General features: G+C 42.5%; 4 protein-coding genes and 1 long non-coding RNA gene across 11 annotated transcripts; 3 read left to right on the top strand and 2 right to left on the bottom strand.

Moving 5' to 3' along the window:
* Positions 1-576: 576 nt before the first annotated feature.
* Positions 577-12,442, top strand: zmiz2 (zinc finger, MIZ-type containing 2). Of its 2 annotated transcripts, none has more exons than XM_077623102.1 (19): positions 577-927; positions 2,405-2,486; positions 3,024-3,141; positions 3,402-3,619; positions 3,694-3,850; positions 4,645-4,872; positions 5,170-5,379; positions 6,396-6,479; positions 6,913-7,099; positions 7,163-7,304; positions 7,439-7,649; positions 8,183-8,288; positions 8,362-8,519; positions 9,016-9,083; positions 9,222-9,290; positions 9,364-9,599; positions 10,302-10,417; positions 10,808-10,966; positions 11,215-12,442. In XM_077623102.1, exons 2-19 carry the CDS (start codon positions 2,437-2,439, stop codon positions 11,320-11,322), a joined length of 2,625 nt encoding a protein of 874 aa, XP_077479228.1. In that variant the 5' UTR covers positions 577-927; positions 2,405-2,436; the 3' UTR covers positions 11,323-12,442. The 2 variants fall into 2 exon arrangements, with proteins under 2 accessions (XP_077479228.1, XP_077479227.1); XM_077623101.1 differs by having other exon boundaries at positions 6,859-7,099.
* Positions 12,443-12,856: 414 nt separating this feature from the next.
* Positions 12,857-14,550, top strand: ppiab (peptidylprolyl isomerase Ab (cyclophilin A)). Its single transcript, XM_077623242.1, has 5 exons — positions 12,857-13,022; positions 13,145-13,175; positions 13,256-13,344; positions 13,857-14,029; positions 14,305-14,550. Exons 1-5 carry the CDS (start codon positions 12,954-12,956, stop codon positions 14,438-14,440), a joined length of 498 nt encoding a protein of 165 aa, XP_077479368.1. The 5' UTR covers positions 12,857-12,953; the 3' UTR covers positions 14,441-14,550.
* A 531-nt stretch (positions 14,551-15,081) lies between these two features.
* Positions 15,082-17,716, bottom strand: dusp26 (dual specificity phosphatase 26). Its single transcript, XM_077622523.1, has 5 exons — positions 17,662-17,716; positions 17,100-17,304; positions 16,852-17,029; positions 16,259-16,473; positions 15,082-15,637 (listed from the first exon to the last, which is right to left on the bottom strand). Exons 2-5 carry the CDS (start codon positions 17,125-17,127, stop codon positions 15,402-15,404), a joined length of 657 nt encoding a protein of 218 aa, XP_077478649.1. The 5' UTR covers positions 17,128-17,304; positions 17,662-17,716; the 3' UTR covers positions 15,082-15,401.
* On the top strand, positions 17,710-22,813 carry LOC144090751 (uncharacterized). Of its 5 annotated transcripts, none has more exons than XM_077622519.1 (5): positions 17,710-18,027; positions 18,276-20,095; positions 20,369-21,070; positions 22,574-22,647; positions 22,721-22,813. In XM_077622519.1, exons 1-2 carry the CDS (start codon positions 17,973-17,975, stop codon positions 19,784-19,786), a joined length of 1,566 nt encoding a protein of 521 aa, XP_077478645.1. In that variant the 5' UTR covers positions 17,710-17,972; the 3' UTR covers positions 19,787-20,095; positions 20,369-21,070; positions 22,574-22,647; positions 22,721-22,813. The 5 variants fall into 5 exon arrangements, with proteins under 5 accessions (XP_077478645.1, XP_077478644.1, XP_077478643.1 ...); XM_077622518.1 differs by having other exon boundaries at positions 18,276-20,312; positions 20,768-21,070; XM_077622517.1 differs by having other exon boundaries at positions 18,276-20,901; positions 20,981-21,070.
* A 1,013-nt stretch (positions 22,814-23,826) lies between these two features.
* LOC144090754 (uncharacterized) lies at positions 23,827-26,127 on the bottom strand. Of its 2 annotated transcripts, XR_013305496.1 has the most exons (7): positions 25,959-26,127; positions 25,690-25,775; positions 24,567-24,685; positions 24,387-24,504; positions 24,205-24,322; positions 24,024-24,141; positions 23,827-23,962 (listed from the first exon to the last, which is right to left on the bottom strand). It is a non-coding gene; the product is annotated as an uncharacterized LOC144090754 (long non-coding RNA). The 2 variants fall into 2 exon arrangements; XR_013305497.1 differs by lacking the exon at positions 24,024-24,141.
* Positions 26,128-26,760: the final 633 nt, after the last annotated feature.

The raw sequence follows: 26,760 nt of genomic DNA, 5'->3' as shown, positions 1-26,760 counted from the left end.
TCCTTATACTTTGAGTACTGTGAGTGGTAACATGGCAGAGTTACTGAGTACTCAATGTAGAAAAAAATTTTTTTTAGAGCAACTCACGACGATGTTTATAAATCGCTTTTATATCGCACAAGAAACAAGCTAGTTGAGTTAATTGTTTCCGTCAATGCTTTCACTTTGATGGGAATGTGATCATCGAAAGAGCATATCACTAGTATAAATCCAATGTGTTTGAAATGGGACTGAACTTCTACTACTGATTAATTTATTTCAATTCACAACTCACTTATTACATGAAACACAGCATACTACCCAAGTGCTATGATACAAATCTCTGTAAGACAGAATTTGCAAGGACTACAATACAAACAAACATACAACACATTTGTACAAAAAACACACGCACACACACTTTTAGTGAAATAGCTGGTGCAAGTCAGTTTATTTTGTGTGTTTGAACGTGACCAATACTTTCCCAAGATGGCGGAGGGAGAAACGCACGGCGAGTGGCTAAACGTTTCCTGGTGACGTCATTCTCCCCAGGAGGAGGAGCGGGCTGTGAGCCTCTAGGAAGGGCGGTGACGTCACGAAGCTTTCCAGCTTGTCATTGTGCAACGCTGTTTTTTACCAAGCGAGCTCGGTGTCCTCGAGAAGCTAGCTGTAATTGGTTCGCCGAGTTAGCGTAATTAAGCGTGACGCCGACCGGAAGTGCAAAGTTGTCCTAATTTAAAACACAGGGACGGCGCCGCCTCGTTCTTCCCCGTGGACACAATGAGCGTCGAAAGGAGGGATTTGACGACCAAATTTGACGGCTAGTCCGCTAGCCGACTGCGACGCCACACGAGCTAGCTAGCCCCCGGAGCTAAGCTAGGCTAGGCAAAGCTAAGCTAGCTCGCCGAGGCGTCTGGATTCGGGACGTGGACGCGCACGTACGGACAGGTAAGCTTCGTGGGAATATCACGACGCGAGAACCCTATTTTTGCGCGATCGCTTCGTAACGCGCACACGCGATCTGTACCCCCCTTGGCTACCCGGGGGCGCGAGCACGCACGGACGCACGTACACACCGGGCAGGTAGGCGGAACCGAACCGAACGGAAGGCGCCGCGTGCACGCCGCTTTGTTCCGTTGTGCGGCCGTGGCGGGAAAGCCTGAAGCGGTGCGCGTGCATGCGTGGCACCTAGACGGCGAGTGCTGCCCCCACACGCACGCGCAGGTAATAGGTTCCCTGGCGTGCGCGTGCACGGGATTTCATTGTGTGGCGGATCCTTGTTGTCTAGCCTGGACGTGCGCGTGCACAGCAAGCGTAAGGTTGTGTTTATACGCGTCTGTCGTTTGGATTCTTTGTTGTTGTGTGCGTGATCATGCGGCACCTGTAGAGACATTTTATTCCCGAATGGTCTTTCTGGCCTTTTTTCTTATGTTTAGGTCATTTCTCATTGGTTGCCAGTGACGGTGATAGACGTCCAATACATTTGGACTGGGAGGGATGCCAGCCCCTCCCAGGTCAGATGAATTGGACCTATCGGGAGCAGTGGAACATTTACATAGGAATTGACGTTTTTTTGTGTTTGGCAATAAAACCCACGTACAAATGGTGTATACAATATTGTATTTTTTTTACCTCTTCTTCACTTTGTTGCTTATTTCTCTCCAGTGGAGCTCATTGCTGCCCGGCATGCTGTGGCATGACATGGTACTACACCATCACCCTAAAATATAACAGCAGGGGAGCTTTCTATCATGGATTGGTCAGACACTACTTAACTGATTGGCTACCATTGATGTTTGAAGTGGGATGGTTGGCAACAAATTAATGAACATCCATTCATTGCCATCCTCCTATATCAAATTGTTTGAGTGTTTACAAGTAAACTAACTAGTGGGATGGTGTATTTTGGCCAAAGGAAGAACAACATGTATTTTTTTCTATTAGTAATAAACTCATTGAAATTCACTGTGGATAGATGAATGGATTCTACATGATTGGACATTAATCATCTCTTAGGATGGGTGACTAGGGATTTTCTTGGTTAGGACGACCGACGGTTGGAAACTAGTTCTTGAAAAGTACATATTGCGCATCATTGGTCCGTTCATATAATTTAGGTACTTTGTACCATCAGTGCCAGCCAAAAAGCTAACTACAACAATGTCCAACATTATCAATATCGGTGCATGCAAATTCAATTCACAAGAAGTGAGCTGGTGTTTTAATGGGAAAGTATAGTGCTGTTTCCTTTTGAAATCAACAAGCTAAATTTAGCTGCAATCCCCCTCCCCGGTCCACCCCGTGAGGCTGCAAGCACTGGTGGCGTCGGCGTACAACGTTACATGAAAGGCTGCGACGGGGCACGCACGTTCCGGGCTGCCGTTTGTGCCGAGCGTGATGCTACTTTCTCTCTGTGTTCTTCTAGGCGGGCTCCCCAGTCAGCCCTATGTTTCTCCGATGAAACACCTCAACTCCATGAAACGAGCCCCGCATCCCACTCCTCAAAGGTACACATATATGCAACCTCTAGAGTTGACCAAATATTTTTTTCTTATAATTTCAAAGTATAAAGGATAAAAACAACTGGATATTATCCCAACATCTATTTTTTTTATATACATTCAACCATTGGGTGCAAGGAAGCCTTCACTTTCGACTCATTGAACAAGGTGAAATTTTGGGTGAATGAAAATGTTAAAGATGCAACAGAAATAGCTCTAAATAGAAGTTAATTAACGTTAACTGAAAACTCCATGACGACAACATATATATATTTTAAATTATTTAAAAATATTTCACTTGTTTTTGCTTTCATGTAGATGCTACAAGTTAATTTAAAAAACGAGTGAACAATCCAAATAATTACTTGCGGCAACCCTAATTTCCAAACAGCTGGTAACCGGCTTTTGATTATTAGGGTCATTGGTAATTGCACTTCAGCGCTACTAGCCCGGTGATTGTGAGGTGCAAGTGTGAATAGGAGTTAACGCTCGGCGTCCCCGCCATCCTGGCCTTTATTCAATTTTTTTCCTCTCCTTCCGCAGCGGTGACGGCGCCTTCTTCCATGAGCCAGTCTCCTGGCAACCAACAGCCAATCAGCACCCGGGCTCTCTCTCTGTTGTAACCACAGTGTGGGGCGTGACCAATCCCACGCACAGCCAGGTAACATGTGACAAACACTGCCTGCTTCTTCAAATCGGAAATTTGTTGGTAACTCAACGGCTGCCTTTGAAGGCAATATTTTCTTTGTATTTATTTTTTTACTTGATTAAATTGTTTTTCTAATTCAAACTTTATACAAATAACATTGTTTTATTTTTATTACTTTTTAAAAATCATGCGACATTTTATTTTTTATGCGTTTGTTATTTCAGATTTTTTAAATAACATACCCAACCTGAGTTTGTATTATTTCTTCACAGGTGATCGGAGCGCCGCCTATGGGTCCCGGCGACAGCACGGGCGGTCACATGATGCCCGGTGGGGGCGGAGGCGGGGGGCCCGGCATGACCGGCGGCATGGGCCCACAGTTCATGGGCCAGCAAGCATACGGTGACGCCGTGTCCAAAGGCTATGGCCAGCCGCTCATGTACGGACGCCCCAATGCTGCGTACAACCCGGCGGCGGCCTACGGCGGCAGGTTAGGCTCCTTTCCAACGGAGGACAGTTCGTTCTATCCAAAACCTACTTTTGACTATTGGTCCGTGTCCGCAGCTATCCCGGTAACAGCGGTGGCATGGGTGCACGCCCCCCTTCAGACTTCACCACAGCCACTGCCGCCGCCGTGGCAGCAGCCACCGCCACGGCCACAGCCACTGCCACTGTGGCTGCGATCCAGGAAAAGCAGAACCAGGACATCAACTATGCTCAGGTAACATAGCAACCCTCATTTGGAAATGTATTCTTATGTAAGACCCCAAGTGAAGATGAAAACAAATCTAATTTCAAGACCTAATTCAAAGAAGACCTTGTTCAAAGTGCATATTTGTGTTTGCAATTCTGTAGCATTCACATAGTGTTTGGTGTGGTAGTTTGTAAAATTCATAACAAAATAACCCATTGACGGCAATAGATGTTCAATCCATTTTAACCGAGAAGAATCCCTGCTAAGCTTGACAGTCAAAATGGACGTCAACAGAAGTTACAGAGCTTTAAAACAACAACAAAAATAAGGATGCTACAATTTATTTACTAAACAAAACAAAAAGACAAGTTTTTTTTCCAGAAAAGATTCTTATATAAAACCAATACTTTAAAATTGTGTTTATGACAAAATTGCATCTAATTAAAAAGGAGCTAAGTTAAAAATCTTTTGTTTTAGCCATCTAAGAAGGGCAAAGCAGATTTGTATGCCACAATTGAACACGATAGTAATTCAAAGTGCTTCAGATCACATGAAAATCAACCAAAAAAACGCCCAAGAAATAGAAATGAAAATGCAACAAAAACAATGCATAAAAATCCCATTAAATCTGTCAGACAGTTAAAAAATATTATTGTTGTTTGTATTTACCCTTATATAATTCAATGGCAGCCGAAAGGGTTGGGCTCCAAGGGCTAATTTTCAAACTAGTCACTGTTTCCAATAACTAAATTATAGCTGACGAAAAGTCCAGGAAAGGGCGTCCTGGTCTGGCGCCTCTCTAACATCCTCTATTCATGCAGATGGGCGGAGCCGCCTCGTACAACCCCCAGTTTATGTCTCATGCGGGAGCTCGCGGCCCCCCGACCATGAACCAGGGGAGTATGGTGTCCGGCAGGCCCGGGGCCACGCTGCCTCCTGGCGGGAGCTTGTACCCGCCCCACCCCGGAGCCTCCCAGAAGATGCATGGCGGTGGCAGTGGGGGTTATTCCGCTGCAACACAGGGGCTCAAACGCACCTTCCACTCTGAGGTGAAAATTAATTTCAAAGCTGATGCATTTTATTAAAATTAATAGAAAAAAATCTATGCACACGCCTATTTAGAAAGAGATATTTTAGCTTTATTTGTCTTCAACTCTCATCTCAGCTTGAAAGGCTTCTTACCACATTTTCAAACCTTGTTTTTGAAATTCCAGTCCTTGTTTTAAAGCCTAGCTGTTTTGAAACCCAAAATTTAAACCCAGTCGTTTTGAGTCTGAATCCATTTTTTTGCAAGCCCACAAGTGTTCCTTTCCAAATTCAAGTTTGCTGTTCCTTCTGCCGTGCAGTTTGGCGGCGGTGGCGGGATGTCATCCATGTCTGGGTACCCTCAGCAACCACTGCAGTATCCCCCTGGAGCACAGCAACGGTGCGCTCCCTCCCCCTCGTACCCGGGAGGCCGCATGCCCCCCATGAGCCAGTACGCTTCTGGATCACACAGCAACCCGCTGTCATTCCCTCCGGGCGGCGGACAACCCAACCCACCCCAGTACTATAAGGTAATTCCTCATTTTGTGGTGAATAATCCTCATCGCGTAATCTTATAAAAATCGGTCACGTGATCGCCAAGGAACTATTGGTAGATCGCCATGGTACTATTGGTAGATCACACGACAATAACATTTTGATCCCTCCCCTCTGTCGATTTCCTTTGCTTTTGGCATATCCGTAGTAAGCTTTAGCGTGAATCGAGAGTGGATTTTCATCCCCATTCCCTGCCGCTCCCATACATGTTGATAGACTCTAATGCGAGGTATATCATTACATCATTGCTGAGCTTTGTCAGTGGTCTGGAAAAAAAGATAGATTGTGGAAGGTTTACTCCCTAAAAAGTAGATATTGGAGCAAAACAGTTTGAACACCCCTGCAGTAGGTCACGTGTGATACCTTTCCACAAATGTGGTATGTTAGAAGTGCAACCAGTGGACTACAGTCAGGTGCTTCTCTTTTCAGCACAACCCCCATTGGTTAAACTCGGGGTCTGTTAAACAAAATGCTGCACCCCCAGCGGACCTGGGCCGCTTTGCCCACCCCTGAATTCTAACCCTAACAGCAAAGTAGATCGCGGGAGCTTGGCTCATTGAAAAGTAGATCCTAGAGCCAAAAAGTGAGCACCCCTGGTCTAAGGAAACTGAATGACATATTAGCAAACATGCTTTTATTTGTAAGAAAAAATCCATCGTTCCACAACATCTATCTTGCAACATTTCTCAGCAAATAATGTTTTATTTCAATGCGCAGCTAAAATTTCAAATGCTGAGTAATATTCCAAAGAATTGCATGGAATGAAGCCTCGTGGCAAAAAGGCGGTCAACTGTAAATAAAATACCCTTTGTGGCAACCTTTATGCCACTGCAGTGTCCAATTTTCTATATTTTACATGGGATATGATATGCACCCTTTATTTTTGCTGTAAACATGATTCTACTGCTTTAAAATGTTTTGTTAATGTTTCTATTTGGAATTCATTATGGTCAATCCTTTTGAAATGGAGCATATTTCATCTGTTCTCCAGTCTGATGTGTTTAACGGGCAGAGCAGCATGCCCCCTGCAGGCCCAGGAGGATATAACGCCTTCACGCAGGCAGCAGCCAGCGGGGTAAGTCAAGATAAAACTGATCATAACTCATTCAATGCCATTGACGGTGATAGAAGATTTGCTGCCATCCCTCCCACTTCAAATGGATTGGACGTTAAGTGCCATCAATGGCAGCCAATGAGTTACATAATATAATTTGTTCTTCCTCTGGCCAAGATACACCACCATTGAGTTTTTCAGAATTAGACATCCAAGGCATTTAAAGTGGGAGGTTGGAAGCTATTAATCATAAATTTATGTCCTACCAACCCAATGAGGCATGATTACACATAGCCTTGTGTTGGAATTTGTATCAGGAGTCAAAAAATTGTATCACTACAATTCTTCTGTATAATATATTACTTCTACATTTATTATGGGTTTTATGTATTAATTACAGGTCCTTCATAGAGATGTGTCCCTCGAATCCAAACAAATACCTTATTCATTTCAGCCGGGCCGAGGAGGCGGCGGCGGGGGTATGCCCGGGTACCCCGGGTCCCCCATGGGCGGGAACCCCACCCCTCCCATGACTCCTGGCACCTCGGTGCCGCCCTACCTCTCTCCGACCCAGGACACCAAACCCCCTTACATGCCCCCTGATGTCAAAAGCAACATGGGTGGCCCGCAGCCTTGTGCAGGTGAGACATGCTCGAGTCTTATCCTTTTTCTACGGGAATTTTACCACTTGTGCAAATTTATAGGTAACCCTAGCGACGACCTTCGCCTGACCTTCCCGGTACGGGACGGTGTGGTGTTGGAGCCTTTCAGGCTGGAGCACAACTTGGCTGTCAGTAACCACGCATTCCAGCTTCGAGACTCTGTCTACAAAACGCTGATGATGAGGTGAGTGTGTAAAGGCTTGTTCATAAAATTGAAAGAAACGAACAAAGAAAGAGGCTCAAAAAAGAGAATTAGGATGTTGACGTCATTTCTACAAAAGCGGGGATAACCGTGTGGTCCATTTTGTGCCCGGACAGGCCCGATCTGGAACTGCAGTTCAAGTGCTACCACCACGAGGACCGTCAGATGAACACCAACTGGCCTGCTTCGGTGCAGGTTAGCGTCAACGCCACGCCCTTGTCCATCGAGCGCGGTGACAACAAGACCTCCCACAAAGCCCTGTACCTCAAGCAAGTGTGCCAGCCTGGACGCAACACGGTCCAGATCACCGTCACTGCCTGCTGCTGCGTGAGTGAAAGCAAGTTTTGATTCGGTCACTAGAATTGTTGGAATTTGTAGGGCTGCCGCGAAAAATTATCTTTATCGTCGGCTAATCGCCAATTCCTTCTGCCAACGGGGAATCCGTTCATTTATATCACAGACATCGGGCAATATTTATTTCAGTTTTTTATTTTTGTTTTAAAAATTCAAAATATTTAATATTTTCCCCTGTTCTCTATTTCATTTTGAAAATTAAATGGGAATATTTACAGATTTTTGTTGATATGAAAACACAACTTGTTAAAATTATTTTTAAAAAAAATTAAAAAAAATGAATAGGGCATATTTTCAGGGTTTCTCCATTTTGATATATAAGAAAAAAAAGAGTTAAGACGCTGAACAAAACAGTATTTGAACAGTTCTGAGGTCATCAATGCTTCTAAATGATGAATCAACTCCGAATAGTTAAGTGGATTCCTCATGGCAGCTTTTAGTCGGGAATCTGTAGTATCCTATTGGTGTGATTATTTACTGGCCACCATCTCCGTTTGTGTCCTCAGTCGCACTTGTTCGTGCTGCAACTGGTGCATCGGCCATCGGTCAGGTCCGTGCTGCAGGGGCTGATGAAGAAACGGCTGCTGCCCGCCGAGCACTGCATTACCAAGAGTGAGAGTCCTTTTCACCCTTGTGCAATTTCTCAAGCGAGGCCACCGGCGTTGACGCCGTTACTGCCTTTCAGTCAAGAGAAACTTCAGCAGCGGCACCATCCCCGGCACCCCTGGCCTGAACGGAGAGGACGGCGTGGAGCAAACGGCCATCAAAGTGTCGCTCAAGTGTCCCATCACATTCCGACGCATCCAGCTCCCGGCACGAGGACACGACTGCCGCCACATACAGGTGACGACAGCTTGAATTGCATTTTGATATTTTACTGGACCAGGGGAATGGAATTTTTTTAAATTGTATATTTTAATAGTCTAATAGAAAATTGCATTCCTGCCTTTATAATATTTTTCTGAACATGTTCAACTAAGCCAAGCTAATTACACCATTAGGGTAGTAATATCTTCTATTTGTATTTTGGGTCACTATTTTTTTTAATATGTTTCTACTTTGAAAATAGGCATTTGATTCTACTTTTATACATAATTTATTATTATAATTATTTTAAAATGACATTTCCATTGATCCAATAACTCCTTTGTGCTCCTCACATGTTTTTTTCTTGTAATTATATATATTTTTTATTTGGAAAATATGTTTATTTTACATGTCAATATCTTTATTCATTAATTATTAAAGAAAATGTAAATGTTCTATTTCAAAATTTAAATTGGGAGCACTGGCTAACATTAATAGCAGCCAATAACTTAATTTTTTTTTATCCTTGCAGTGCTTTGACCTGGAGTCGTACCTGCAGCTCAACTGCGAGAGAGGGACATGGAGGTGTCCCGTCTGCAAGTAGGTCTCATTGGCTGCCATTGACAGCAATAGATGTCCTTTGTTTTAAGCGTTAGCGTGTGCTTGATTAGCTGTGAAGAATAAGTTGGGCAGCGTGAGTGTCTTACGTTCTGACCGCCGTTTCCTGTGTGATTCCAGTAAGACGGCTTTGCTGGAGGGTCTGGAGGTGGATCAGTACATGTTGGGGATCCTGGTGTACATCCAGAAGTAGGTCCCAAACCCCTGAGGCTGATCGACTTTTTGACCATGAGCTTATTTGCCCTGCGTTTGTCTCCTGCAGCTCCGACTACGAGGAGATAACCATCGACCCGCTGTGCGGCTGGCGGCCTGTGCCCGTCAAGCCTGACCTGCAGGTGAAGGAGGAGCCCGACGGACCGGCACTCAAGCGCTGTCGCACCGTCAGTCCCAGTCATATGGTGCTGCCGAACGTCATGGAAATGATTGCCTCGCTGGGACCCGCGTCCTCGCCCTACGCCGGCGGCGGCGGCAGGGGCAGCCCTGACTTCAACAGGCCAGGTGGGTGACGGAAAGCATTAGGGTGGGCCCATAAGGCCTAAAAATAGAATATCCTATTTTTTCACGAATGAATTAAGAACAAACGACATAGAAAATTCAAAGCACGTTTGAAATCACAGGCTGCCATTGACGGCGCTGGAGGCAAAAGTATGTTTGATCATTTGGTCCTCCCCTGTCCAAATGAATTGGACAGATTTATGCAATAACATTAAAGCTGAGCCAACAGTAGGAAGGTGTTGGATTTTTTTCCTTGGTTTCAACGTTGTACGTTGTCATATGACAAAGTTATGCTGTGGTCAATGTATAAAACAGCTCATTTTTAAACGCAACTCTGGTTTGTCTTTTATTGGTGATGGCAGCAAAAAAAGGAAAACGTTTTTACAATCTATTTGTGTGAAACTGATTTTTCTTTGTCTTAGAAAAATCCAGTATCATTCCGAAAAAATGGTAATATATATATTCCTTACTTTTCATCATTTCTTGCAAAAAACAGAGTCACCCTATTTGGGCTTTCATAATTTTCCATCTTTTCACACCATTGAAAAATCAGGGCAAAAAAAAAGTCCAAGTCTTAAGAATGAAAATAAGTGACTCAATGTATAAAAGTGGCTTTCAAATTGCGTTGTGTTCATTGATGGGACGTGACCTGGAAATTTTATGTTGATGTTGTCGCCGCCGGGTTTTTTTCCTTCCCTTCCTCAGGGAGTCGAGGCTTTGCCGGCCAATCGGCTTTCCCTGAGTTCCCTAACACTCCCGGAACACCCACCCTGGGAGAGTACCCTTCCTCCGGACCGCCGCTCTCCTACCCGCCCGAGCAGGTGAGATGCAACGGGCTGTTCCCCGTCGTCGAGTTCTTTTATCCTACTATGGTGACATGTGGAGACCAGATGTGACAAAATTAAATGCTAATTAAATGGTACGGTGCTGCTTTTTTTGCACTGGATGGTTTTAGGTTGCAGCACTAGTTGTATTTATTATTTGTGGTAGGTCAGTTTAATGTCATTTCCAAACAAGATTGATTGGGCAAAAATGTCGTGTTAAATTTCCCCCTCCCCATATCACAGCACTATTCGGGATTTTTGAGTATTTTACTGTCTCTTCCCGCTGGCTGGCTTGGAGTGCAATCCACTAAGATGGAGTGGAGCAGGTTTGTCACACGCAGCTGTCGGCCGATCGTCATTGACGGACGTGCGTTTTTCTCTTTGCAGGCGCCTCACCCGTCCCACAATGCCTCGCTCCAGCAGCAGCACGGCAGCCTGAGCGAGGACAGGAGCGCCGCCGCTTCCCACAATGCTCGGCTGCACGCCGAGGGTTCCTTTGCCATGGGAGGACCCCCGACGGGAGAAGCGCCCGATCACTCACTAGATGTGAGCCCTTATATTATTTTCCGTCCCATACGATGCATGACATTTCCATCTTGCCCTCTAATGTAGGCATAAGTAGTACATGAAAATTATAACGAACAAGAGTCTTTCTCCTGGGATTGACATTATAAAAGCGCTCGTCTTTTTGTTTAAACCTTCATAAGGTTTTCATTAGTCACCATTGATAGGGCTAGATATCCAATCCATTTTTTGACTGGGTGGGGCATAACTGATAAATGTCTTTTTACTAGCTTTTGCCGGAGCTGACCAACCCGGATGAGCTGCTCTCCTACTTGGGACCGCCCGACCTGCCCAGCAACAGCAGCGACGACCTTCTGTCGCTCTTTGAGAACAACTGAGCGCCTCTTTTTCCGACTCCTCCGATACGTCACTCCAATGATTTTATGGAACACAAGAAGACTGCGGCGCTCGCTGGCATTCAGTGTCCAAATTGCTGTCATACGTCCTCTCTAGCAGGGCAATTTAGTGCACTGGTAAAACGACTGTCTGTCTTCTAACTGGGATCCACTTCTAGTTTGCAAATCAAGCTAATTTTGCATCACTAGTACCTTTACCTTCTCTTTGCATCCTCACTTGAGTTTTAAAGTTCGCCAAACCTGAAATGCACTTTTTAAATAGTCCTTTTACTTATTCAATCATTGGCTGTCTTCGACGAGGATAAGTTTGAGGTGTCACTGTCAAAAAAAAAAGCCCCAAATAATGCTAGGAGCCAAACACATCAGCCATTTTGACACAGAAAGTGACTATTTTTAATTCAGTTTCCGTCTCGCTTATCCTCATTAAGGCGCTGGAGCCTATCCCAACTAAATATGGGCAGTAGCCAGGGGACACCTGGAATTGGTGGCCAGCCAATCGCAGAGCACACTAAGACGAGCAATCATTCACGCTCAGACTCGTACCTGTGGTTAACCACTTTTTTCATCTTCTCGGGTTATTGTTGTGTGATCCTTCCATTTGTTTGCCAATCTTTACATTTGAAATGACACCAGTTGTGTTACCAGTGACCTAAATCGTGGAAAGGTTTCTCCCATATTCAAAAGTTTGAGGTGAACGTTTTCAACTACTGTGACCATGCCCACATTCCAATGTTCCGTCTTTGGAGAAGAAAAAAAACGTCTGTGAATATTTCCTTCTACGTTTGTTCATCTTCCCACGCTTCATTTTTCATCCGTGTCGGCTTCGAGGTAAAAAAAAAAGAAAAGAAAAAAGAATTCCCAAATCTTGTTAAATGTTGGCATTTATGGCGCGGCGAGGCAAAAAAGTGACTATCGAACTGCAAATTTACTAGAAAACATGTTTTTAAGATGTAAACTATTGCACATATTTTATAACACGCATTTTAATTGCCATTGTTTTCTATTTATTTTGTAATCATTGTTTTCGTCGATTGTAGCCGCGGTTGCTTTGTTCATTTGCTCGAGCTCCAAAATGAGGAATAAAACCACTTTATTATTTCAACGAGTGTCTTATTTAGATTTTGTGTAGATTTTTCAAAAATATGTAATCAATGCCTGATTAGAAAGGCCTTTATTTTCATATATGTATTTCAACAACATACAATTTTGATTAGCCATCTCCATATTTTGAAATATAAATCGTCTTGTATATATGAAAATATACGATGATTTATTTTTCAAATTTTATATCGTAATATTTTTGAAACAATGTACATTTTGATATCTAAATTATATTGCTGAATTAAACTTTGTTTTTTATTGATTCATCGCATTCTGTGGCCCAGCCCACACGACCCATTCGTCATTCGCTGAGCCAATCAAGTCATTAATCCCGCCCATCAATCGTCCCTATTGGCTCATGATTTCTAAGGAGCCGACTGCGATTGGCTCATCCTGGGGAACACGTCATTTCGGGTGCGCATAAAACCAGTCCCGAACAGCTTTTGTTGTCAGAAGCTCGTTGAATTTATCTCATTGCAGTTATCTCAAAAAGAGGGTTAATAAAAGACAATATGGCAAAGCCCGTCGTTTTCTTTGACATCACCATTGATGGCGTTAGCGCGGGCAGAATCACCATGGAGGTAAGTTAAATTATTTCCTTCTTTAACTCGAGCCTCGTGTCTGAAAGCTGCAAAAGACGGAAGTCATGCGTCATCCAGTAAAAAGCCCTTCCATCTCCAAAAATCTGTCTTGTGTGTTTTAGCTTCGAGCGGATGTCGTGCCAAAGACTGCTGGTAGGTGAAGACAACCAGTTACCAATCTAAGCTAACCAAATGTGTTGCTAAATTATTCCAACTTCCGCTTGGATTGACAGAGAACTTCCGGGCCCTGTGCACGGGCGAAAAGGGCTTCGGCTTCAAGAATTCCACCTTTCACCGCATCATTCCAAAGTTCATGTGCCAAGTAAGGTGGAAATTTGGTAACTTGACGGCAATAGCCGTCCAATCCATTTAAAGTGGGAGGGATGGTACCCAGTTAAATCACTACTAGCCTACCACTTCAAATGGATTGGACTTCTTTATGATAAACTCAGTCACGTGATCAACTCATTGACGGCGATCACTGCCAATGGGACTGGTGGTTAAATATGGGCGAACAGTAGTTTTTCAGTTTTAAATATTCTCATCACCGCACTGAATTTGTTCATCAAACATTGAGAAAACTCATTTTTTTGTGATTTTTTTTTTCATTTATAATAAAAATAAATAAATGTATAATAAATAAAATAAATTTAACAATTAAAAAAGAAATCTAAGGAGTTGCAAAGATGAACATTTGCACAATATATATTCAAACTTTTTTTTAAACTACAATTGAGAAAACCCCTGTAAAGCACACAAAATGTAAAAAAATAATATTTAGAAAAGGAAAGTGGTAGCCAGAAGCACTGTAGCTCACGCGTTGACCTGATACAGGGCGGTGACTTCACCAAAGGCGACGGTACAGGAGGCAAATCCATTTACGGCGAGACCTTCGCCGACGAGAACTTCCAGCTCAAGCACCTGGGCGCGGGGACACTTTCAATGGCCAATGCTGGACCCAACACCAACGGCTCACAATTTTTCCTCTGCACCGATAAAACTGACTGGTGAGACCCCCAAAAAGTCTTACAAAGATTATGTAATTTAACAATACCACAGTTGGTATTCAGTGTTTTTTATTGTTTTCATAAATTAAAAACATTTGTACAGAGTAGCTAATAATGGCTTTCTCTACATTGTCATGTCAAATTACTGAATATAATTTGAGTACCGGTGTGTATTTAACCCATTTTTTTTCTTCCAAGAATAGAGATATATAAATGACGAATTTACTGCAAATTTGTCATCTCGTGAACACTAACGCAGACGATGTTGCGTACAGGCTCAACGGAAAGCACGTGGTGTTTGGCAAGGTTTTGGAAGGGATGGCGGTCCTGAAGAGCATGGAAAAGCAGGGCACCTCCAAAGGGACCCCCAAAGCCAAGGTGGTCATTGCTGACTCCGGTGAGCTCAAGTAGATCCACCTAAGTAGTCTTAATGTGATCTTAATGTTCCAAATTGGTCATTCTCTCCTGAAACAAAGAAATTGGACTTTGCTTTTGAAATAAAATGCACTATTATTTTCATATTTATCTATCCTTGGTCGTTTTTTTGTGTTAACAGCGCAAGACGTCCAATCCACTTAATAATCTAAAGTGTTAATGCAATAATCCGTTACACTCCAGTTGGGGCCTCCCAATCAAATTGTCCCAATCTATCACGGCAGAAGGGTGTGGAACATGATCGCTCAATGCCAACCGTCCCAGTTGAAGTGGATTTGACGTCTAGCACTGTCGGGTGGTGAGGGAGTTAAAATAACACAGAAGTAACTTGACAAATATTACCAAAACTAGGGCTGTTGCCTTTTTTTTTAACTCATGACTATAGATGGTCATAATTTTGCTAAATTAAATTAGTATACATGGTCTTTTGTTTAAAAAAAATCCTGACTGACTATATACATGGTATTGTTTTTTTTGTCTTGCTGTATAAGATAGTCCTTTTGGTTAAAAATAAATATTACAAAAAAATAAGTAAAATCAGCCTTTTGGGTGTTAAAAGCTCCTAGATGAAAAACACCATTATACATTTTATTTTGAAGGCCAAAAAAATGGACACATTTTGTGACTAACGAGAAAAGTTTATTGAAAACGGGCAGTTTGAAATTTTTCACCATTTAAAAACACAAACGAGTACAAACCAAACATTAAGGCATTCAAAAATTATTTCCAAAACATGTGTGCTTCCTCAAAAATAAAACACACAATCAAACAAATGATTTAAAATTACAGCACGGTACTACACGTATCAACCTTGGCACATTTTGTTACAAAACCAAATTTTGTGAAAATTGTGACAAAAGTAAGCTTTGTTACTGGACATGTATGACAATTCCATTGGTCCCCAAAAGGCCAGCTGATATAAACACACTTTGACAAATCATGAGCTGCCTTCGGAGCCCACCCGCGTGGCGGTGGCAGCACGCCGGCTCTCGCGCAGAACGCCGTCTAACCCGTTGAGTTGCCGCAGGAAACCTCTGTTGGGCGTGACCCCGCGGTGGTCTTTCACCGTCTTGATGGCCTCCACTAGAGTCAAATTCTGCCGGATCATCAGGTAGGCCAGGACCAGTGTGGCGGAGCGGCTCAGACCGACTGCACAGTGGACCAGAACCTTCCCTGCACGGGTACCCCAAGATTAGCTCAGAAAAACATCCATCGGCCATAATAGACGTCCAATCGTGCGTCTATTACAACTAAAATGAAAACCTGTGCCTAGATGTCCAACCTATTTGAAGGCCACTGCCAAATTCAAACGGATTGGACGTCTACCGGCATCAATGGTACTCAAATACCAACCCGCAGATTGGTCACACTACTTATCTCATTGGCTTGCATTGACGGGACTGACCATCTCATCCTATTTTCTGAACCGTTTTATCCTCACTAGGCTTGTGGGGGGTGCTGGAGCCTATTTCAGCTGACTTTGGGCCAGAGGCGGCAGAAACCCTGAATTGGTGGCCAGCCAATCACAGGGCACAAGGAGACAAACAACCATTTATGCTCCCACTCATACCTAGGGGCAATTTAGAGTGTCCAATCAGCCTACCATGCATGTCTTTGGAATGTGGGAGGAAACTGGAGTACCTGGAGAAAACCCACGAACATGCAAATTCCACACAGGTGGACCGACCTGGATTTGAACCCAGGTCCCCCACTGTGATGCCGACACACTAACCACTCATCCACTAGGCCGCCACGTGCACACCTGTACACACAAAAAAAGAATAAAATACACACCTCCTTTAGTGAGCGCTTTGTGTATGAAGTCAGCAGTGGGATAAAAGTTTTTGCTCATATCGAAGCCGGGAGAGTCGTGAGCCTCGATACCCAAGTATGTCACGTTCATGCCCGCGTACGGGTCGCTGGCGCCACCGCGCCACCTGCTTTGCGCGCAGTTGACGATGTGAGTGATGCCCACGCGCGTCAACTCGCGGCGGTCCGACGCCATGTTCCTAAATGAAAAAAAAAGGACATTAGACAGAGAAAAAGAACAGTTGTTTTTCACAGAAGGAACAGTCATTTTTTTCCAAGTCTGATGTGATGACAAAATTCGAGGCCGGTCATGATAATAATCATCCAGCCGTGTGTCTTTTTTATTCTTCTATTAGGAATATAAATGAGTTTGTTAAGAGTTATGTCTCATCGGGCCCTACAATTGGCTGGTAACTAGTTTAGGGTGTCCCCCGCCTGGGGCCTGTGGTTGGTTGGGATAGGCTCCAGCACCCCCGTGTCTCTTGTGAGGATAAGCAGTATGGAAAATGAATGCAAATTGCTGAGTTTATAGTCAAACGGATCGGGCGTTTATGTTGTGCACGTGATTGAATACTGACTGGTCGCCTATGTAGAGTCCGGGCCAGACTTGATCGGCGTGGTTGCAGGCGGTCTTGCCGCTGCTCAAGAGTCTCTGGAGCTCCGACACGCTGACGGCCGGCGGTGGCGAATCGTGGCGGGCGGGCGACCGTGAAGTGCTGCGCGAGCGTGAAAAGCGAGACGCCAACGCCATCCGGCCTGAAACGCACAAACGTCACGATGATGTCGTTGCGTGAATTCAGTTCCTTGTGTGAATTTGTCACCTCACCTGCGTGACTCAGATGGGTTTCACTCATATTGCAAAAGCGAGAGGATCAAATCTTCATGGCCTCCATCTTATCTTCGTCGTCGTCATCATCATCAGCAGCAGCTTGTGGTCAACGAGTACTCCGACATCCCAACATGGCTTCTTGTCGTGGAGCCTCAGCATCAGGAGCCGAGTGACGAATGTGGCTGCTGCGCTCGCCTGCCACCTGTCGGCCAATATAAATATCATGTGTATACTACTCTATATACAATACGACATCAAATATAGACACAAACTAAAAGGGGGAAAACGCACACAGAGGCGCGCCCACACATCAAATGGTTTTTTTCAGCCCTTTTATCCATAAATGGTATTATCTTGTAACCCTGTAAGGTTACAACATTGAACAGATTGGCTGCTATTAACGATTCTAGATGGACGTTCAATACATTTTGACTGGGAAACTCCGTTCGCCCCTAAATCAAAACGGTTTTATACAATAAACAATAATGTATTGAGAATTGAATATAATTTATGGTGACAGTCTTGTCATAAACAATACGTCACGCTTAGTATTTTGTACCAAGGTAGCTGCCCTAGTTTGTTTTTCACGACGGCGAGTATCGCGCATGCGTGGAGTAGGCATAGGCCTCGACGGCGCGGAGTGATGACGTAAACATCTCCCGTGCCCTAAAGGTTGTGTTCCGGCTTCTAATGCCAGGCATTTAGTCATTCAAAATTCTTGTGGTTCATTCGGGTCGATAAAAAAGACGTTTCCAAGACAGTAAGACGGACCCAAGAGGATTTGCTTGCATGTAGACGCAAGTTGGCGCCCCACTTAGCTTTGCCTACTTTAGCCCTGCTTGCTAACAAAGACAACACCGAAAGCGGAAAATGTGCACTAGGACTCCAGTGACTAAGTTCCATCTTCCGCAGTCTCCGCTTGCAGGTTTGATCAGGTCTTCCTTTCACTCAAAGATATATTTGAACTTCGGCTCTTCCATTTTTGCTAAGGTGGATGACAGTATTTTAGAATGTTAACTCATTCCCTGCCAGTGTCAACAATAGACATCCAATTCAGTTAAATGCCAGTGTTGTCTGTGAGTGCTCATGTTTCAGTGTCATTGCCCAATCAAATTGAATTGGACGTCTGGCACCGTCAATGGCAACAACTAATATTTTCTTCTGGTCTCGCAGAAATCGATGAGCAGCAGGAGTCCCCGCTCGTGAAAGAGGAAGCAGAGGATGAACAAACCGAGGAGAACGAGGAGCTTCTCTCGGCTTACGTTAAACGGGAGGATGATGACCAGCCCATGTACATCAAAGAGGAAGAGGAAGACCTCAACAAATTCTTCCTGACCTGCGGCGAGGATGAAGGTCGGAGCGAGGCGGTGGGAGGTTCGGAACATCCCGACGCTGCCGCGGGAGGATCCCGAGGAGACGGCCTCATGGCCCCGCTATCAGATAGCGATGACCATGAAGACTTTGAGGGTCACGTCGGCTGTCCAAAGGACAAAACGCACTGGAAATGTAGTCAGTGTGAAAAAAGCTTTGCTTACGAGTGGAGTTTGAAACGACACCAGAGATTACACAGGAGACAGAAGCTCTTAATGTGCACAATTTGCGATAAAACCTTTGTAATCAGTCCTTTTAAAGACGCGGCGAGAACACACGCCAGAGAAAAACCTTTTGTCTGCTCGGTTTGCAGACGACGTTTCTCTTTGAACAGCACTTTGAGTCCAAAGGCGGCAAGCCACGGTGCCAAGAAACCTTATTCTTGCGCTCTTTGTGATCAAAAATTCACCCACACAAGTAATTTGATAGCTCACACGAGAACGCACACTGGCGACAAACATCTCGTCCCCTCCGATTCGGGTCAAGCTTTCCCTCTAACTAATAGCTTAGGTCAACGTACCATCGCACACGACGCCGAGAAACCTTATTCATGCGCGTTTTGCGGTCAAAAATTCACTCAAAAAAGTAATTTGAAAGCCCACACAAGAACGCACACTGGCGACAAACCTTTTGCCTGCTCCGTCTGCGGTCAGAAATTCACTCAAAAGAGTAATTTGGCCACGCACGTCAGAACGCACACCGGCGACAAACCTTTCTCCTGCTCCGTTTGCGGTCAAAAATTCACTCAAAAAAGCAATTTGACAGCGCATACCAGAACACACACTGGCGACAAACCTTACGCCTGCTCGTTTTGCGGTCTGCGTTTCTCTCTAAGTAGCAATTTATCAGCCCACACGAGAACCCACACCGGCGAGAAACCTTTTGCCTGCTTAGTTTGCGGCCGTCGATTCGCCGATAGCAGGAGCTTAAAAACCCACACGAGGAGACACACTGGCGAAAAACCGTACTTGTGTTCGGTTTGCGGCCAGCGATTCGCCCAAAAAGGAAGTTTAAATACTCACGCGAGAAAACACACAGGCGAGAAACCTTTCGCCTGCTCAGAGTGCGATCAAAAATTCTCCTGGAGGGGGAGCTTGAAAATTCACGCGAGAACACACATTCGTGGGCAGAGGATCAAATTTGCACCGAATGAGATGAGTGAGCTGAAAAAGAAAAAGAAAAAAAAAGGGAAGCGTCGAAATTACATACTTAATCTCCAGAAAGGGAAAGTCATCAGTCCGGCAGCCCCACAATTGCAAAATTACACACCCAGCCAAGGTCAAGAAACAGTATCACTAAATGACCATGAATAAAACATTTCCATATTCAGTTTTTGTATTCTTAAAGCAGCCGGATCAACCGATTCTTTTGAATTGTTTTGTTTTGCACCTCGCAGAGATTTCCTGGGCTAGCGTTATGTTTTGTTATTACTGGGTCACTTCCTGTTAATTGGTCGATTATTAATTTTGTTTTCGCAATTCGAAAAACCACAACCCTTAACAAACCCAGGACAAAAAACGGATTTTAACGTCATGTCATTTTTCGAATGGTTTTGTTCAATTTTACTGTCTGAGTGAACCTCTACACCACGAATTGACCACACTTAGCTTTATTATTGGAAGGTCTTGACTACAAATATATAGAAACAACTCAGGGAAAATGTTTCCCGACTGGGATTTGAACCCCAGCTGCCCACATGTGAGTTAACCTCTACACCACGAATTGGCCACACTTTACATTGTCATTATTGGAAGGTCTTGACTACAAATATATAGAAACAACTAAGGGAAAATGTTTCCCAACCGGGAATCGAACCCCAGCTGCCCACATGGGAGACAGGTGAGTTAACCTCTAAGCCACGAATTGGCCACACTTTACGCTGTCATTTTTGGAAGGTCTTGACTACAAATATATAGAAAAAACTAAGGGAAAATGTTTCCCGACCGGGATTCGAACCGTCAGGGCCTTCAAAAATGACCATGTATAGTTAACATAGTCATTTAAAAAAAAAAAGCCTTACTATACATGGACATTTTTTTCAAAAAAAAAAGCCTTACTGTACATTGTGATTTTTGCAAGAAAAAAAGCCTTACTATACATGGTGATTTTTGCAAGAAAAAAAGCCTTACTATACATGGTCATTTTTGCAAGAAAAAGCCTTACTATACATGGTCATTTTTGCAAGAAAAAAGCCTTACTATACACGGTCATTTTTGCAAGAAAAAAGCCTCACTATACATGGTCATTATAAATATTCATGGACAAAATATGATAAACATCAGTCTGTGTTTCAGACTATTTTAGACCAACAGAGAAGGCCTTGCAGTCCCTGATGGTCCACCACTGAGTTATTGTATACAATACAATGAAGCATTCTTTGCGTGTCAAATTTTAAATGTTTAATGGAGTCAGATGGCTGGGAATAATGGTGAGTTGATGTAGAATACTAAGTCAAATGTTACTCAATATTTGGTGAAATTGGTTTACTAATACGTACTGTTTTACAGCATCAAGACCACAAAAGTCACGACTATTCTACGTCATCTTCAAAACATAGACAATGACAGTTGGGAGGACAAACCACCTCTTGGAACGCGGTAATCAAGCCACCATCTTTTCCACTTTCAATGTGGCGGGACAATATGGGCGTGGTTACGCATATTGTCGACGTAGCTGAGTTAATAAAGCGCATGCGCAGTAACCATTCCCTTTGGAACGCGTCCCACGCTGACGGTCTGCGAGCACGCCATCGAGGTAAGGAGTAGAGCAATTCACTGGCCTCAATGCGTTTTTATCACGCTATCGGGAGATTTTTCAGCAATCAATTGAGCCCAAAACGCCAACAAATATCTTAGTTTAATGCCAGGTTTAGCACACCGTCGACAATTTAAGTTTGCGCCTCTTTTCCCCACCGGCTCTGTGCTGTATGGTAGTAGTTAGCATTAGCGTTAGCGTCACGATTTGACTTAAAAAGTGTGTTGTCTGTTTTCGCTCTATTGAGTCGTGTGGCAAGACTTTAAATTTAATCAAACAACGTCGAGACATCAACCGACAGTTTGCTGGGTAAATGCTCTCTCTAGAATGACATCGAGGCACGACTTAGTGTGTTATGTTATGATAGTTTTCATTGCGAGTGCTAAACACTCGTTGCCGATTTGTAATTGTTGTTTTTACAAGAAAATTCACTTGTACAAAACTGTTAAGCCAACTTTCTCCTAGCTGTTAACGTCAATCTGTATATTTAATCGCCGTATACAAAACTATTAAGCCAACTTTCTCCTAGCTCACTGGTGTCAAAGCGGCGGCCCGGGGGCCAAATCTGGACCGCCGCGTCATTTTGTGCGGCCCGAGAAAGTAAATCATGAGTGCCGACTTTCTGTTAGGATCAAATTCAAATGAAGATTATACATGTATATTATGTTTCCTCATTTCCCCTTTTTAAATCAATAATTGTAGTTTTTTAATCCATTTTTTCCTTTTTGTGTTTTTAGTTCAAAAAGCATTTAGTAAAATCTAAAAATAAATATATTTAAATAATTCGGTTTTCCACTCTAATATTGAACATATTCCCAAAAATATTTTGTTTCCTTTTGAAATGAAAAACAAATTATAAGATATTTTCCCTCATGAAGAAAAAAAAGCTCAAACATTTTTTTAGATCTATAAAAACTGAATATTTAGGGCTTTTGATAGTTTTTTTTAATCCAATTTAAATAGAAAAAAATATCAAAATATTATTTCAGAAATGGTCCGGCCCATGTGAAATCAAGTTGACGTTATTGCGACCCGCGAACCAACACCCTTGTCCTAGCTGTTAACGTCAGTCTATATTTAACCGCCTTGTCTGAAAAAGGAAAAATAGCACTTGGCACTCGCTAACTAATTTTCATTCTTTATCTTGATCGTTTATTAAATTTCTTGTAAGATTTCTCTATCCCGTAATTGTTTGGCAACCTCCAAATACCTTGGTTAAATCAAGTTTTCCCTGTTTAGCATCAAGATAAAACTACTTCCCCCCAAAAACAACTAAGCCTATCTGTTGAATCTCCAGGCTCTATATATGCTAATGCTTTTTTTGTGTGCAATTTTTCCCTGTTTAGCACCAAGATGCAGCTCTTCTAGCATGCCCAGAGCACTATTGAGGTAATAGAAGAGGAGACTGTGCCAAATCAAGGTAAAACTACCCCCCCAAAAGTTGAATCTCCATTCTATATATTCTAACTTTTGCTATTTTTTGCACGCAACAGGCCTGAGAGATTTTCCTCGCAAGTTGTCCACTTGAATCATATGGTGTCACTGTACTTCTGAGAATCCAAATTAAATAAAAGCTTAAATCATCATGGTGATGTTTCACTGGCCATTCATTTCCACAGCTCTTTGACTAAATCTTTAAGGTAAGAAGGTCCTCAATTAATGTTAGAGCAGGAATTCTAAGTATTTATTCCCCCAGTTTTTTGTCTTATTTTCTAAGTGTATATACCCCATTTTTCCTAATTTTATAAGTGTTCATTCCCCCAGCTTTTTTTCTAATTTTATTTTCTAAGTGAATTCTCCATTTTTTTCCTAATTTTATTTTCTAAGTGTTTTTCCAATTTTTTCTAATTTTATTTTCTAAGTAAGTCTCCATTTTTTTCCTAATTTTATTTTCTAAGTGTTTTCCCCCCCTTTTCTTCTAATTGTATTTTCCCCATTTTTTTCTAAGTGTTTATTCCCCCAGCTTTTTTTTCTAATTTTATGTTCTAAGTAATTCCCCATTTTTTTCCTAATTTTATTTTCTAAGTCTCCATTTTTTTCCTAATTTTATTTTCTAAGTCTCCATTTTTTTCCTAATTTTATTTTCTAAGTGTTTTCCCATTTTTGTCTAAGTGTTTTCCCCCCTTTTCTTCTAATTGTATTTCCCCATTTTTTTTCCTAAGTGTTTATTCCCCCAGCTGTTTTTTCTAATTTTATTTTCCAAGTAGTTCTCCATTTTTTCCTAATTTTATTTTCTAAGTGTTTTCCCATTTTTTTCTAAGTGTTTATTCCCCCTTTTCTTCTAATTGTATTTTCCCCATTTTTTTTCTAAGTGTTTATTCCCCCTTTTCTTCTAATTATATTTTCCCCATTTTTTCTAAGTGTTTATTCCCACAGCTTTTTTTCCTAATTTTATTTTCTAAATGTTTTTTCATTTTATTTTCTAAGTGTATTTTACAAATATTAATTATAAGTGTAAAATTGTTGTGAGCCTATAACTAAAATGTCTTGTCTTATGTCTACAGTGGACAAGTATGCTAAAGTTGAAATGTTTATCTGTAAATATTTTTTTTTAACTTGGATTGTTACTTGTATTTTTTGTTAGATAAAGAAACATGTATACATTCAAAAACTTTTATTTTGACATAGAAAAACAGGCTCAAGATGTTCACAGGCCCTCCAGCATTTTTAAAAATCAGTTTTGCCTTCATCCATTTTCATGGACTAAGACACTCCCCTTGGCACCAGGTGGAAATCTGGGGAAAAAAAGGGGGTCAATACACAAAGTTAAGTAAAAAAGCATTTGCAAGGTCTTACCTTTTATTTTGAAAAAGTTTGGAGATAGGTTCTGGCGTAACCCCCAGCACCAAGAAATGAGGGGGTGCATCAGCCTATCTGTACATAGGCAGGAAACCAGGTCCCCTTGGGTGGAATTCTGGAAAACATAAAAAGGGGTCAATACACAAAGTTAAGTAAAAAACCATTCTCAAGGTCTCACCTTTTATTTTGAAAAAGTTTGGAGATAGGTTCTGGCGTAACCCCCAGCACCGAGAAATGAGGGGGTGCGTCAGCCTATCTGTACATAGGCAGGAAACCAGGTCCCCTTGGGTGGAATTCTGGAAAACAAAAAAAAGGGGTCAATACACAAAGTTAAGTAAAAAACCATTCTCAAGGTCTCACCTTTTATTTTGAAAAAGTTTGGAGATAGGTTCTGGCGTAACCCCCAGCACCGAGAAATGAGGGGGTGCGTCAGCCTATCTGTACATAGGCAGGAAACCAGGTCCCCTTGGGTGGAATTCTGGAAAACAAAAAAAGGGGTCAATACACAAAGTTAAGTAAAAAACATTCGCAAGGTCTCACCTTTTATTTTGAAAAAGTTTGGAGATAGGTTCTGGCGTAACCCCCAGCACCGAGAAATGAGGGGGTGCGTCAGCCTATCTGTACATAGGCAGGAAACCTTGTCCCCCTTGAGTGGAATTCTGGAAAACAAAAGGGGGTCAAGGCACAATAGCTTAAGTTACATAAAAAAGAAACACAGAATAGGGCCTAATTAAGTCAAATTTAACAAAAAAGTCTGCTGCAGAGACTAAAAATGATCAGAGTCTTTAAAGGCCCCTATCCAGTCTATTTTTCATTTTTTCCTCCACTGGGAAATATAGAAAACACACTGGACAGGGGCCCACAAGGTAGAAATTACATGAAAATAATAAGTAAAATAAATCCTACTTCTGCCTCGAGTTTTTCAGTCAATTATTTCAAATCCATTCATTCTTACAAAAATAAATATCCAAAAAGCTTCCATTTTTCTCTTATGCCAAGGAAAAAAATGTTTAAATGAGTCAAAAATGACAACGGCACTATTGTTGAATAAATGTCTTAGGCTTTGTCAAAACCACATTTAAAACTAAAAATAAAACGGTCCAAGCCCTGAGGTCTTTAAGAAAGTTAACGGGGTAAAAGTATATAATCTATTTAAGTGCACAGTTCCACTACATGGCAGATTTTGTACCAATTACCAATTTTGTCATACGCAGTTATCTGGGTATGATGACAATTAGGCTTTTGTCAAGTAAATGACGACAAAGCTTATGTTCGATTATTATTTGTAAGTTCAGAAAGATGTGAAACTCACAAGCGGAAGCTACTCCTACACTTGCCACTATAGTATTTTTATTAAATTAAATTCAATAGGGATGACCCTACTTTAGTTTTTCATTTATCACAGCCATATCTGGTCTACATTAACCGCGATAATCGAGGGATTACTGATTATTCCTTACACGTCCACTAATGGCATTTGTGTGGGTGACTTATCCACAGGTTTTTGCTATTAAAAAAACACCAAGCTAGTTAGTGTTTTCATTCAAAAGATGAATGTATCATGATGAAAAACGAGCCAATTGCGCAAAGCCTTGAATACTGAACGCTGACGTTTAAATATTACACGAATAGAGAAGATCGGAACTATTTAAAAATGACTCACTTTGTTATGGCGTCGACAAGATGCCCCTTTCTGGTCGTTTTGGCCACATTCTTGATGTTTCCCAGCAGTCTGTGCTCGTTGAGGGACTGAAACACACAATGGAATGATTTCTTTTTAAACAAAGAGCGATCGGTAACGCAATGTAGCCAATTTGTTTGCAAACATTTTGCTGTGTGCACACACATGGGGCTACATCACGTCAACGAATCATGCTCTTATCACTCTTAAGACGAGAACTGGGGCTTCGAAATCCCCAAATGACAACGTACCAAACTTGCTGCATCGTCCTGTGGGAAGTTTGTCAGGCTTTCTTCGGCAAATCGTCACTTCTGAGCTGCTCTGCAGTGCACGCCCGTGTAGCCTCCCGGCTCATCAGCCATTTTGGGGTTTGACGTCGGCTATTTGAACTCTGCCCTCGGCCACGCCTATTAAAAATAGACACACAAAAAATATAAATTGCTTTCATAATAACGTGCGTTAGTCAGTGTGTGTGTGGGGGGGATGCTTTTTGGTTGGACTTTAAGACATAAAAAAACAAAAAACATTGTTTTCATAATAACATGCATTAGTCAGTGGGTGGGACGGGGGCGGGGCTGTAAATACGTGTTGATTGGGCATTCATACTTAAAAAAACCACATTGTTTTCATCATAACGTGCATTAGTTAGTGGGGGGACCTGTAAATATGTTTTGGTTGGGCTTTAATCCTTTAAAATACAGTATTGCACATTATGAACATTGTGATGACATGCACTTTAGTGTATATGGAGCTTCGGCTGAACGGAAATAAATTGTTTTGCTGAAAAAAATGACTAAGTCATAAAAGGATCATCCATTTACTGAACTACAGTGATCAGTCAAACGACTGCGGGATTCGAACCCCAGCTGCCCACATGGGAGTCAGGTGGACGAACCTCTAGGCCACGAATTGGCCACACTTTCCTTTGTCATTATTGGAACGTCTTGACTACAAATATATAGAAACAACTGAGGAAAATGTTTCCCAATCGGGAATCGAACCCCAGCTGCCCACATGGGAGACAGGTGAGTTAACCTCTACGCCACGAATTGG

The sequence above is a fragment of the Stigmatopora argus genome, chromosome 16, assembly GCF_051989625.1.
Source record: "Stigmatopora argus isolate UIUO_Sarg chromosome 16, RoL_Sarg_1.0, whole genome shotgun sequence".
Classification (NCBI taxonomy): domain Eukaryota; kingdom Metazoa; phylum Chordata; class Actinopteri; order Syngnathiformes; family Syngnathidae; genus Stigmatopora; species Stigmatopora argus.
Note: the sequence above shows the minus strand (reverse complement) of the source record. Positions and strands in the feature narration are given on the sequence as shown.